The 13,566-nt window shown below is 34.2% G+C and overlaps 4 protein-coding genes across 4 annotated transcripts in view; 2 read left to right on the forward strand and 2 right to left on the reverse strand.

Annotated features, from left to right (window-relative positions):
• LOAG_09733 (hypothetical protein) overlaps positions 1-244 on the reverse strand; it is a gene marked incomplete at its 5' end in the record, with an annotated part of 6,990 nt that extends 6,746 nt beyond the window's left edge. The window contains one exon of the mRNA XM_020448004.1: positions 153-244. Coding sequence (XP_020301816.1) covers positions 153-244 — 92 coding nt within the window. The remainder of the gene's footprint in view (positions 1-152) is intronic.
• Positions 245-5,493: 5,249 nt separating this feature from the next.
• Positions 5,494-5,643, forward strand: LOAG_07976 (hypothetical protein; the record flags this gene model as incomplete). Its single annotated transcript, XM_003143508.1, has 1 exon — positions 5,494-5,643. A coding segment is annotated over one exon (150 nt), but the record flags the coding sequence as incomplete, so codon positions are not given.
• Positions 5,644-6,487: 844 nt separating this feature from the next.
• LOAG_07977 (hypothetical protein) lies at positions 6,488-9,572 on the forward strand. The gene is made up of 8 exons (XM_020447584.1): positions 6,488-6,676; positions 6,877-7,031; positions 7,296-7,368; positions 7,607-7,718; positions 7,981-8,142; positions 8,367-8,551; positions 8,673-8,912; positions 9,232-9,572. The coding sequence occupies exons 1-7, from the start codon at positions 6,602-6,604 to the stop codon at positions 8,874-8,876; spliced, it is 966 nt and encodes a 321-aa protein (XP_020302200.1). The 5' UTR covers positions 6,488-6,601; the 3' UTR covers positions 8,877-8,912; positions 9,232-9,572.
• A 2,654-nt stretch (positions 9,573-12,226) lies between these two features.
• The window catches only part of LOAG_16917 (laminin alpha), a gene marked incomplete at its 5' end in the record, with an annotated part of 24,190 nt that continues 22,850 nt past the window's right edge, over positions 12,227-13,566 (reverse strand). The window contains 3 exons of the mRNA XM_020449571.1: positions 12,227-12,387; positions 12,446-12,602; positions 12,766-12,975. Of these exons, the coding sequence (XP_020306886.1) occupies positions 12,263-12,387; positions 12,446-12,602; positions 12,766-12,975 (492 nt within the window). The 3' untranslated portion in view covers positions 12,227-12,262. The remainder of the gene's footprint in view (positions 12,388-12,445; positions 12,603-12,765; positions 12,976-13,566) is intronic.

Consider the following 13,566-nt stretch of genomic DNA (forward strand, 5'->3'; position numbering starts at 1 on the left):
CTAAATGGTAAGCATTTCGAAATTAATGGTAACTGAACTACAATAAAATTTACGAAGTTATTATATTAATATGTTTTAAAGTAATGAAATGACTGACGAACTGAACTCACAGTTCTAAAAAGTAACTACTGAAAACCAATGAAATCACTTACACTTTGTCACCAAGTTTCCTGATTTCATATGTGTTGAACGAATCGGCTACTGTTTTTGTGAAACTCGCAATACCACTTAACAGATCCGACATAGCCGTACTGTTACGGGTTAAATCTGTCGAAACTAGCATAATGATAAAGTGAACGGAAAGAAAGAAAATCCGTTACTTGCGTGAACCAACAAGTCAACAAGACAAAAGATTTTTCATAACTTACTCCTGTTTATTCCGTTATATATATATATATATATATATATACGGGTTAAACTACTATATACATATATATAACATACATACGGACTTACAGATACAGACAGACAACCAAACACGTACACGTCCTCAAAGACATACGCAAACACAAACACAAATGACATGGCTGCTGAGTGGACGTAAATGTCACTGTGAGAAACTCTGACATGACTACAGTGCAATAATGTTATTCTCAATGAGGCATTGTGAAGGGCTTATATTCTTCGCGTTTGCTATTCTTTTACTTATGCTGCAAATTTTGTAAGTTATTCTTCCCGATGTAAAAAGCATTTTCCTGAATTACTTTGTTGTCCTTAATATGATAAAGATTAAGTTGGGGCGATAAGTTTCTACGTTTTCGAACTTGGCCCAACTGTTATCATATATTGTTACCCCCACTTCTGCGGGCAGCCTAATTGAGCCTTCTCCTGTTATATATGGTATATTCTCGTTGTTTATTTGTTGTCGAGGAATAGTAATACTCAGATGTATTGAGCGACTGCCTAAACATTTTGCAAATTGTTGTATGTGTTGGATAAAATGGACTTGGTGACGGATTGTTTATTCCAGCAAAATAGTTCTCATATTCTCATATTAATTAGGAACTGTAACTTCTTGCAATTGATTCGACATTTGACAAAAATCATTAAAAAGAGGAATGAAGAGAGGAAGGATGAAAGTACATTTTAAATACTGAAAACATGAATGGATAAAATTCTAAACATGATAATGATGTTGGAATACCGCTTGTAAAGATTTTTACCAAAGTAATTCTATTTGAAATTACGTAAGGCTTTGATTTGCAGTGGAATCATTCACAAACAAACTACTTGACCATTAACGTGACACGTTTAATTATCTAGATTCAATAATATTCGTCAGGACAGACGCAAGCTTTTTAACTGCTGCAATACTTTAGTGGTATACTGCAGGGTCTACTTTAACACATATCTTATAAATTGGAAATTGCATTTTAATGGCAGTTGAAAAGTTGTCTTATGAAGCTTGCATAAGAAAGACTGACCGGGAAGCCCCGTGGGAACGGGGCTTCCTTATGATTGTTTGGAAGGAAAGAAGACAACGGCCTAGACCTCATAGCAAAGGCTCACTTTACTAAGTGCACCCTCAACCCCTTTCCCCGCTTTCCGTTTTCCTCTCCCCACTTTATCTCTTACTTTTTTCCCTTCAGCTAACATCTATTACTTTTATGGTTGTATCCTCTTCCTTCCATCCCTCTGCCTATTTTCTGCTGACATCACCCGATCATTACAGGCATCGTTAGCTGTGTAGTTTATCACTTCTTTTTGTCATTTTTTTTTTATTGGTTATATCCATTCCCTTCTTTTATATATCCTGACTCTTTCCTTTATGATTGTTCCTGTCGAGGTCCTGTATAAATTAACTTATGACCGGAAATAAGGTTGCTCAGCTTGAGGCCTAAGAAAAAGTGGGAATATTACTCCCTTTTAAATCCGTGCAGTTGTCAGGTTCTAGGTCTTCCGTAGAAGTCCTAAAAATAAAGTGCCACACATTCTGGTTGTTGCGTTTTTTCATTTATTTACAAATTAATTTTATCTTCATATGACGAAGTGTTTAATTGATCTAGTTTCATTGCTCTCTTTCGATAGTTTTTGGTGCCATGAAAATATGTGGATTGAACTGAATTCTTTTTACCAATGAGGTTGAATGAGTCATACATCTGCTAGAATTTCAACCTTGAATAAAGTTGATTTTTCATTCAAGAACTAGAAAATGTGTTGTTAAGGATGGTTGATTTTCTGGAGATAGTTTTGTAATTCTAGAAAATTCAGAATTGAAATTTTCAGAACTTTATTTAGCATAAAAAGGTTAGGGCACAGGTCAGCATTCAGCTAGATGGTAGAAAGTTTTAGTTTTTTTTTAGTTTTTTTTTGAAAAGTTTTAAATTGACAGTATTTTCAAATTATAGCAATAATTTATCAATGACAGCAGTCGAAAAAGTAGTGATTATTAATAAAGTGGATATCCTTTTCAGGAGTTAAGAGAAATAAAGGATTTTTAGCAGCAAAATAAGTACCAGACATGATGTATACATAAGTTTTTTGAGAAATAATGTTAACAATTTTATTAGTAGCTGATACTTGCTGAAATTATTTATTTTAAAAACTGTCAAGTTAGATCGACTGAATATGGGGAAATATTAAGCACATTTCGTTTGAGCCTCCTTCGTCTCGTAACTTTCTTGTATGCACTAATTATCATTTCTGAGTAACTGTAGGGTAAAAATTGTTGCAACAGGTAAAAAAAAAGAAACTTTTTAATTATAACGGAGAAATTTAATGGTAAACATGCAGAATGTTTTCGGCCGCCAACCACATGATATCATTCTGTTCCTTCACAGCATATCACTTCAAACAGCTTTGGAAGGGGATTATTCGTACGTTTTAAAATGAAATATTTGCTGAGATGTTTGAAAAATGTGACATTTGAACTGGAGCTTGAGTGACTTTTGATATTTCATATCACTTTTGATTTCGCTACTCACTGAGCACAGTAGCATATTAATATTATTCTAAAAAATATCTCATTATTTTACGACATTGTTTTCCTTTGGTTGTCTCGATGACTTACTTGAAAAGATTTTGAACTTGATAACTATCGAAAAACATGGTGAATATCATTGGAGTGATAATAAAAATGTTGTTTGATTAGGGAACTTTCTGGATGATGCATTGGAAATATGTTTGCATTTTTAACAAGTTGTCCTAGTTTTCGCCCATACTATGCCTTAGCCCACTAGACACCATATATTGATCATTCCGCCAGTACTCTCGAATTTTGTTTTTCGTAGCGTTCTGTTGTCATTTTTTAATTTTCATCACCAGGAAATTGTTTCAATGAGTTATGCTAAGATTTAACACCTCAATGTCGTAGGAATCTTAGCCACAGAATGGAATCTCAAAAACTTTTCCTTTTCTACTGCGCTTTTTCGCATTTCTCGTGACTTTTTACGTATGTTAGGAAACATTCCTCAAGTAAATAATGGAAAAACCCTCTCGAGGTTTATTGTCGTGATCGGTGATCCGAGGATTACCATTTCATTTGCAAATATATACTTCACGCATCATTATAATATGACGACTGACTTTGTCTTATTTGTCTCGGCTTTTTTTGGCGCTGGCTATCACACACCGCCATGATGAAAGGAAGGACTTGCTAGTTTCTTGATAAACCATAGTACATTGGAACGTGGAAGAAAGAAAAAGAACTTATGACGTCGGGACTTATGAGTCTATATACTTCTGGTATTTCATCATTTCAATATTTAAAAAATGTTTTAAACATGAAATGTCACTCTACAACCCCTTTTAGATAGTTTCAACAGTTTTAGTCGCTAAATGATGAAATCATAAATTTTAGTAGAATTAAGGACTAGACAATAATTTATTTAAAACCTGAAACAATCAAGATTGCTTCAAGTTGGTTTTTGTTTTTGGATTTGTTTTTGTTCTTTTTTTTTTCTTTTCGGAGGTTCGGGAATAATTAATTGTAGAGGGTCAGTTGATGGTAATTGTATAAAGGTGTTGAAATAACTCAGCAGTCAGATTATGTTAAAAATATTGCTAACGTATTTGAAAGAATCTGTATTATGTAGCAACTGTCATTTGCGAAGTGAGGATGCAATGTTCTTCGAGAAATGCATTAAGAAGAGTGGGAGTGGGAGGATTAGCATGGATCAGCTTAGGCTTGAATTTTTCACAAGGTACACATCATCACTTTGTCTTCCTAACTATGTCTACAACTTCTTCCCTCATTATATGTCACATCATATCATATTACTCAAATGTGATCAAATCAAACTCTTATGTCTCACATTAACTACCAGCTGCTTTCGTTATCTCTCATTTTCAGTTTTATTTCATCAAATACATTTCCCCTATCATTATATGAAAGACTTTGCTCTGTTGCATCTGTTTTTTAAGGAAATTAAGAAAAAATTAAAGTTGTGAATTCGAAGAAAAAGTCGAAGACATAAATCATTAGTGCCAAAGGTATAAATTTTCATTCACTCAACATTTATCTACCCTTTCAAACGAATTCCATTTTAGAAGCAATGAACAAAGTCGAATGATTGGATCTGTAATGTATGGGAAAGATAAAATGTAATAATTTCAAAGTCTAAGGGTGGAAGGTTGAAGGGTTATGGGCAACGGGTCGTTGTATGCTGTAGTGAGTGAACGGCCCCCGATGCAAGTAAGGGTTAATTTAAAACCAATTAAAAATTGAATATGACGTCGATATGCTTGTTCTTCATCCTAACAATGCCTTTCACATTGCTGCTTAACACGTTTTTTCCCATTTTACACTGCCCGTTTACCTGCAATATTTTTTTTCAATTTCCCCTTTTCACTATTCTTCTTTTAATTATCGCTATCTCTGATTTTCAGAAATAAATTCCAATTCGTCACCTTTCATTTCCATTATTTAAACCAAAGCAGTTTGTAATAGTCACTCTAAAGGCACTCATATCCCAAAAAAAACTGTTAGATTTATGATCCTTTCTGTACCATATTTCTGAAATTCGAAATGATATCTACTATGATGGAGTAAAAGGAGAAACTGGTTTAGAGTGTTGAGCGCTTTAAAAAAGGAGCAAAAGGAGCTACCATTAATAAATGCCCTTTCAGCTCTCAATTAGCAGATTATCAATTGATTAGCATTTTGAAGTAACTTTGATTCTTTCTGTTAAAATTAAAGGATCGAAGGTTGTGAATTGTGCATCGATTTTTTTCATATATATTGACTCTTTTGCGGTCCCTACGATATCTATTCCTTTTCATGAGCTTCGATATTAGGACCTGCGTACTTGTTCCTATGTCCATTACGTCAGACATTTATTATTGTTTATGATGGAGATAAATTTTTAATAAAGAAATCATCGCTTTTCGAATATGGAGGGGTATCTCATCAGAAGAAGCAATGAGCTCAAAGGTGCTTTGATGGTCAGTAGGACTTATAAAAAAAAAAGTAGTAAAAAGAAGATAAGTAATACTTCACATAATATGATTAGCAAGCTGAAATCAGGCATTTAGAGCAAAGAACTTTTCTTTCAGGTTGCTTTCATTTTTGAACCATTATGGAAAAATCTGTCAAGACGCTCTGAACTGTTATTAGCACATATTGTGCTTCACCGAAAGCTATGCAATTTGGTTGCGAAGATGTTCATGATTCTTGAAGTAGTTTATAGGAAAGGAGTAGAATGACGGCTTTGCTTGCTATTTATTTTTTAATTTTGTTCCTTACTTTTCAATCGAAATACATCTACAGAATTGTTTTCCAAATAATATTTTTTCAAGGCGTCAATTAAATTACGCCATCTCATTTACCTGAAGTAACTTCTTGAAGCACTTTTGTTGAAACACCTATTATGGATTTCGCATTAAGTTTAATATTTCGAAGAAATTTTTCCCTTGAATTATTTTTATCTGGATGATACGTATGAAATCTGAAAATCATTGTGTTTGCATGCAGATATTCTTTAGCCTCAAAATATTGTTTAGGTTATCCACATTTGGATATAATACCTACTGCATTACAATATAATTTTCATTCCCTGTCAGCTTGCAGCTATCATATGGCTAAGGAGTAGATGACTTCTAAATCAAACTTATGCTCTTGCATTTTGAAAATTTCCCGCTGATCTAAAATTTCTTCATATATTGGCATCACTCTTTTCCCTGGGTGTAGTAGTGCAAGGCATTTACGCTGTTGAAGCAGTTTTGATGAATGATCATCGAGTATCGTATCATGTCTAGGTGACGAGCTAACCACTGGCGAGTTGTTTCAGCACACCGATTAAGTGACAAAGGCATACTATTTTAGTAATTTAAAAAAAAAAAAAAAAAAGAACGAACTGCTTACCCATGTCACCTCACTAAATAAGTGTAGGTCAACGAAGCCTTAGTCATTTACTCGTTTACTTTTCCATATAATTGAATCGAATTATTGGTGATAATATTTTCATTTTGCGCTGATTGTTATTGATAGATTTGCATGCCTATGTCCTTATTTTTTGGAAAACATGTTTTCACATTGACGATTGAATTTATTTGCAGAAAAAATAGGTATTATAAAGAGGAGGGGTGGGGAGTTTCGAGGAAACTAGGCACATAAGTAGTGGAATGTTTTTGGGATTAGGGAATGCTCAATGGATGATATATCATGAAAATCGAACATTTTGATGTTCTACTCAGCAAGCAATCCGAGAAGCCCTACACCGGTGGTGAGGCCGTTCAGGTTCGCTTTCACTGTCTTCATCAGTAATATTTCCATTCGATATTCATGCTTGGCTGTAACAGTTCTCAAGAATCTCCTGTTGTCCATAGTTTATTACGTATCATTGTAATGGAAGACAAAATTAAAACAAATTTGACGAAGGAATTCATAATTCGTGGAATTCGAAAAACTGGAAGAACTATCAAAAAGGTGAGTTTCAGGGGCATGTGGAAATAAGTGTTCTGGAAAAAGTTAAAGTGGGGCGATTGATTGTAAAATTGATTGGGCAAGCACAGACTGGCTGGAAAAATAAGAATAGCGAGGTTTTGTATGAAAGTAACGAGCAAGTGCTCAATGAGTATATCGATTTGACAAGGTTTGCTTCAGAATTTTAATGGACTAACCACCTAAATTTCTTTTGTGATAGAAATTTACTTTGGCTGCTGGACTATCCAAATTATTATAAGCCTGAGTGTCGCATTTATCACAGTTCTTTTCAAAGAGTCCATGCTTGTGCTGTATTTAAGCTTGCATTATGAGAAGCATTTCAACAGCAGACGATCCTGGCGATCTTGCTCAATAAAAAAAGGAAAAATATAGTTAGTATGGTGAGCATGATGTAGATTGAAACAATTTGCAGAGTGCTTACTGATTTTTGCGATGAAAATTTTAATTTGGAAGAAGGCCTTCATCAAATACGCTTTCATATTCCAGTAAGCGTGGTTTTTTCTGTCTTGATATTGCTATATACATTCATATATATGAAATGATAATTAAATACATCTAAAATTGGATTTAAATGGATTTGACAGTTTTGTTGTATAGAACAAAATAAGGAAAAGAGAACCTTAAGATGCATTTAATAATGACAAAATTTGCCAGATCAGAAATGTCATAAGTCGACTTCAAACATATTTACACTATTTGCATCATACCAATGCGAATTTTTAGTTGCCACTGGATGTGATATCATCGATCGAAAAGGAAAATTACGGTTGGGTTCGTTATACCTGTTCAGCAACTCTGGATGTGCTTGATGAGGATGCTAGGGAGATTTTTGCTGGTATTTCTTTTCATTTTTCAATTTCGAGTTATTTAACTTAATGTGTAATTTTGTCGGTAGTTTAGACAAAGCAGGATTGTTTTACTTGAAAACAATCGGTTGGTTCTGAATGGTCATAAAACTTCGTGGAAGGAGAGAGTAATTACCTAGAAGCAAAATATCGTCAGAATTTCCAACCACTCTTCGGAGCTGAGCTATTTTCCGTAAAAACAGTACGGAAAATACATATTTAGCCATGAATAGTTTTAGCAGAACGTTTCAGAGCATAACTTTACTGTGTTCTCTTTGCTCAATCTTGATGCACCATACATGCGACAACCTGTCACGGGTCGAGAAGAAAATGAAGTACGCGGATGTTGCTGCAATCGTAAAGTCGGCATTGAATCTGCTCAATTAACAATTTCCGACATGGGGCTTCTACCCGGTAGAACTGTATTTAAGACTGTAATAATTTCTTGTAAATTTAATCGTTAACTGGCGTTATCTTTGCATTAAATCGTTTCCGTAAATTAATGAATTTGAAGTTCATTTAAATCGTATTTAAATTGTTACGTGCTTAGATTTTGGATATTTATTTGAAAAATTTAGACATGTTTTCAGATAGGAAAACAATGAAGTGTTTCAAGTTAGTGTTTTAAAAAAATTCAGGTGAAACAGCGAAAATTACATTGGTAATTGAGAATGGTGCTAAAAGGAAGCGAAGGAAATCGCGGAAAAATCGAAATGATTGTGTGCTGCTCTCATTGTGTCAACAGCTTGATTTTTTATCGCAGAATCGTTATGAGCTACACTTGTTTGATAGAAAATCATTGACAATTGCTGTTGAATCCATGGTAATAGCTTTTTATACTTCGGGAAGAATACATTCACCTAATATTTCCAGTTCGTAATTCATGATAAATCGGAATTAGCCCAAGAAATATAGTTTATGGTGTCTATTTCGTGGTATTTCAGGGGACATGTAAAATTGCATCAGGTGCAGGTCCAGAAACGAGGCATATTGATTTCCAGATACCCACTGGTTTACAACCAACTTCAATCAAAGCTAATGGCCTTATTACAATTAGTTATTTCTTCCGTCTAGATATGCACAGTTTTGATGTTATCGTACCAGTAATTATTGGATCGATGAAAACACCTGGCCCAATTGACGAATGATGAGCCATAGTCATGGAAATCCGGGAATCGCCGCAAGTCAGATTGTCCATATTATGCTTCCAATACAAATCGTTTGTTAACCTTTAATGAAGTGTTCCCTTAATGATTAATTAGCTAAACTATTCGTCATGCCTTTTGATCAGTTCGCAAAGGTGTTAGTTTCTAATGGAAAATCATTTGGTAATAATTTTGAAGGAACGGTATTCATAAACGAAGAAAATGGACAAATTACTCACAAATTCATTAGCAAAACATCCATAAGTATCATCATGCTCAATGCCGTAAATTGCTTATTCTATTAATTTTTTTTAATTTTTCGGTTTTCGCATTTTATTTAAGAAGTATGGTTTTTCAGAAGTTCGATACTATTCGTCAGGGTGATTAGATGAGGACAACAGCAGCTCGTTTTTCCTAACCATTTATGGGAATATTTATGTCTATTGATGCTAAATTCCTTAAATTTGAATATATTATGCATCACTTAACAATACTAAGCTTATACGGTCTAGACTGGTTGCAGTGAATTATTTCATTCCATAGCTCAATACTTTGTAATAAACACGAAACAGACGATTATTGATGAACCGAACCAAGTACAAATACCGAGATTAAGGGAAGCTCAGGAAATAAAATTAGAGTGCAAAGAGAATTCGAGTTAACGAAAGTTTGTTTGAATTAGATGGGAATGAGCAAAAGGTCCACTAAGTCCATTTATATGTACAAACAGTACTAAAGATCATATTTCTTAATATTTTCACACGTGTTAACAAAAATAAATGGAAGATAAACGTCCTGCCATTACCGATGTGTAATACTTTTTATTAGATTGAATTTTAGAAATAACTCTATAAATGTTTTTATTCTTATACGAATTGCAAGGCTAATTTACTGCCTACCGTATTCATTATCTGTCAATCTCCTATATGTCCCAGAGTGTATATTACTCATCAGGAAAGTTCAAATGATATCGGAATAAATCACTATTTGGAATTTTTCAATAAGTTATGGCTGGATTCTGGAATTTCTGTTATCTGTACTCAGTGGAAGACTTTCTTATTTTCTTATTGATGGCTGTTTAATATCAGGAGTTGTTGTCCCTCTACAGCTTCAGAGTCATTTCTCAATAGTTTCACTATACCAGTAGTTCTATCATACTTTAGAAAATAATCACCTTCAGAATGGAAATAATCACCACCTCAGCAATAATTCTTGAAAGTCCAAAAATTTTTTTTTTAAAATTCCAAAATAAAGTTCAAAATGAAAAGTTTTTTGTGGGTCTGTAAGTTTTCACAAGAGCTAGTTAGTAGCCAAACGTTTATCTCGACCAGTGGTTCCCAGCCTTTTCTTGACTAGGGACCACTGTGGCTTTTTTATTTGTAGGGGAAACACAGGGTTCAGTAACAATAAATTTTGTTAATTTGATAATAGACTTCAATCAAAACTATTAACGTATTAGTTTACCAAACGTTAAGGACGACCCTGCCTGTTTTCTCTTAACCGCGCCATCGCCCTCGTAAACTATATTTTAGTCCCCTCGGACCAGCGATTGGGAAATGTTCTAGACCATCGGATTTTTTTGGCAGTGAGACACCAGCAACGTTGCTTTTCAGTCGGCATAATATCATGTATCAACAAACAAAATTTCTCTGTAATCTGTTATGGATGCGAGGAATGTTTGTTTTTGAGGTTTACGAAGAAATTTGACTACGATTTTCCCAGCGACATGAGCAGTTGAAGACAGAAACTGTAATTTACATAAGCTTTTAAACATTTTTGCTACGGAAATGAAGATTACAGAAAGGCATAAACGGAAGCAGTTACCAGTAATCCGATATACTACTTAGAAATTACATGTAATGTGCTTGCTATTCTTGCGAATTCAAAAAATATGAATTTTTTCCATTGTAATTGTGCTTCCTGGTAATTTCAGCTCCTACTGCTCATCACATTAGATTTTTCGTTTTAGATACATTTAAAAAAAGAAAAAAAACAACGATGATTGGAACGGAAAAGCGAGTTCTGTTACAGTAATAAACAGCGGCATTTAAGATCCACACAATATTCAAAAAGAAGTATATTTTCAAGTTAATATAATTAACAAGCGACAGACTGAATTTAAGAAGTCATATGGTGTGGAAAGTTTGATGTCCAATAGTTTTCATATTACAAGAATTTATTGCATTTCACAAAGACGTTTTGAGCTGTTGAGATTTCACTCCGATGATCGGCGTTAAAGTAAAACTTCATTTGGGGTGTCCTGATTATTCCCCTATAGTTTCTAGTCACGATCTGTTTACAGGCTAGATCATTAATTGCTTTTTTTTCATAAATATTACTCAACTGTGGCTAAGGGACGCGGTGTTTTTATCAATACTGATTAAAATTCATGAAGAAGGTCGTGCTTCCCAGTTTTGCTAATCTAGTGTTAATGCTAATATTTACCGGAGACCTTTCGCCACAAGATACATTTCCTATTCACCTGATTAGCACTTAGAAGCTTAGAGAGGCTTGCGATGAAACATTTCTATATTTGGTATGAATATACAGAACTTCCTACCACCTTCTGCGCTTGTTGGTTGGTGACCCATTGTTTATCTACTTCCTCCAAGTTCGTTACCGTGAATTAATAATGTAACAGGAGTTTTCGTTTACAATTGCAAGACTTTTTAATTTCAAATTGCAGTTAACCGTTTTCGACATCCATTCTTTTCGTACTTCTCCTTTGCTTTCTTTTTTAATTAGTTTAATGGTTACTGCTGAGTAGTCATACTTTAATTTGTCTTCACCGCATCCTTCCAGCACTCCGGAATTTGTAGCATACGCTGCAAACTTTCCTTTTTGTCGCATAAATAGAGGAGTTTTTATCACTTTTTTTTTATCATAAATAGAGTTTTTTTATCACACTCAGCGCGAGTTTTTATCGAGTTTGAGAAACAAATTTGAAATCATTATAGCTTTCATCAATGTCCCTCAACTGTTGTTCAGTTCGAATCTTTGCTTTGTTCTTTAATGAACTGTCGGAAAACATTTTCCTTTAAAAATTTGTCAAGATGTTAGAAGATAATCCATTGCCAAAGGCAAGGCGAATACGGTAGATATGCTGAATATGCCCAATGCTTTACCAGTAGTATAAATAAATGAATCATGCTAAGTAGATTTAACAAACAACATCGGTGATTTAAGCGTATTTATTTTTGGTCCAGTAAATGATTATTGTGCACTAAGCATATATCCATCATACATCTTTCCCCTTTTCCTACTCTTTTTCTTTTTTTTAATATTCCGTATATTAGATTCACTTGCATCTTATTGTCAGGCAAAACACTTGGTATAATGAATGTAATTTTACTGAAAAGTTAAGCATTTAAAGCATTATTGACCTGGTTTCAATTGACAGGACAAGAATTCTTTGTAATATCACCAAATAGAGACACTTGTGACAAGTCAACGTTTTTTCGCTTCCGCGGTTTTTTTCCCATATTCAAAACACGAACACAGCCAAGAAATCCTTCTAAAAATGATATTATGATGGATAAGAAGACGATCACTTTAAATTCTGTAAAACTAACCTGTTGTTTCCAGACCACTCGATCTAATGCCTTTGGGAACACCACCCAAATATAGTGGATCCTTCGTATTCGTGTCTGTCTTTTTACCTTTCTTCATTATGTTTAAACTGCTTCTGCCATCGACAGTCAAAGTCATCAGATTCTTCGTTTTATAAAGCTGAATATAATTAAACGAACAATTTACTGTAGCTGCGGAACAGTCCGTACTGTGATAGACGGAATGTTCAATTTCATCAACAAAACTGGTTACTTTATCTCTCTTTTTTCAGATGAAAGCATTCAGAAATGGTTTCATCCCTTAGTTGAAGGTGTTTACCAACCTTAATGTGATGCCAGTGCCCATCGCATAGAGCATTGGTCATGCTCGGTATGTGTGATACCGTTTCCGGACCCGCACCATTATCCACAGTGAATTTAACTGTGCCATTGAATAACTGAAGTGTTAAATATTCCAGAATACCAACTGATAACAAAACGGCAGTTTTTGTTCGCGGTCGCACTTCTAACTCAATATTGAACGATGACCCAACCTGAAAAGTACCAATGCGTCGTGATATAACATTCTTCATTGTTCAGATTCATTGATTTCATGTTTTACTTGAAAAATCACACTGTTGTTAACTTCGCTTCTCAGGCCTAACTTATTCCTCATGTTTGGTTTTTGTGACATTTATTTTAACTAAAGGATAACCACAAGTATTATTTTAATGCTCCATATTCTAACTCTATACGTCATATTTCAATTGTATATATTTTCGAATATCAGTCCAATGATGTATGTTGAGCCACCGCATATACAACTGACTCACTTTTTGTTCGAAACTCTTCAAAGCTTTCAGCTTCAATTAATACAACTATAATGACAGGAATGCGCAAAATAGCATTACATTAAACACATGAACGTCAAACGTGATTGTGTAAGTATAAAATGTGTTGACAGCATTCAAGCAATGGGAAATTAGAAGAGGGACAAAAAAGGGACAATATAGGGCAAGAAAGTTGATCATATCAGGTCAACCTGTCAAAATTAACTCCATTTGGCATACCCATTTGCCAGAGGACAATTTTCATTTTTGCTTCCTCCGCCATCAAGTGAGCGAACTCAGTATGATATCAGTTCC

Source organism: Loa loa (genome assembly GCF_000183805.2).
Source record: "Loa loa unplaced genomic scaffold supercont3.28, whole genome shotgun sequence".
NCBI lineage: Eukaryota > Metazoa > Nematoda > Chromadorea > Rhabditida > Onchocercidae > Loa > Loa loa.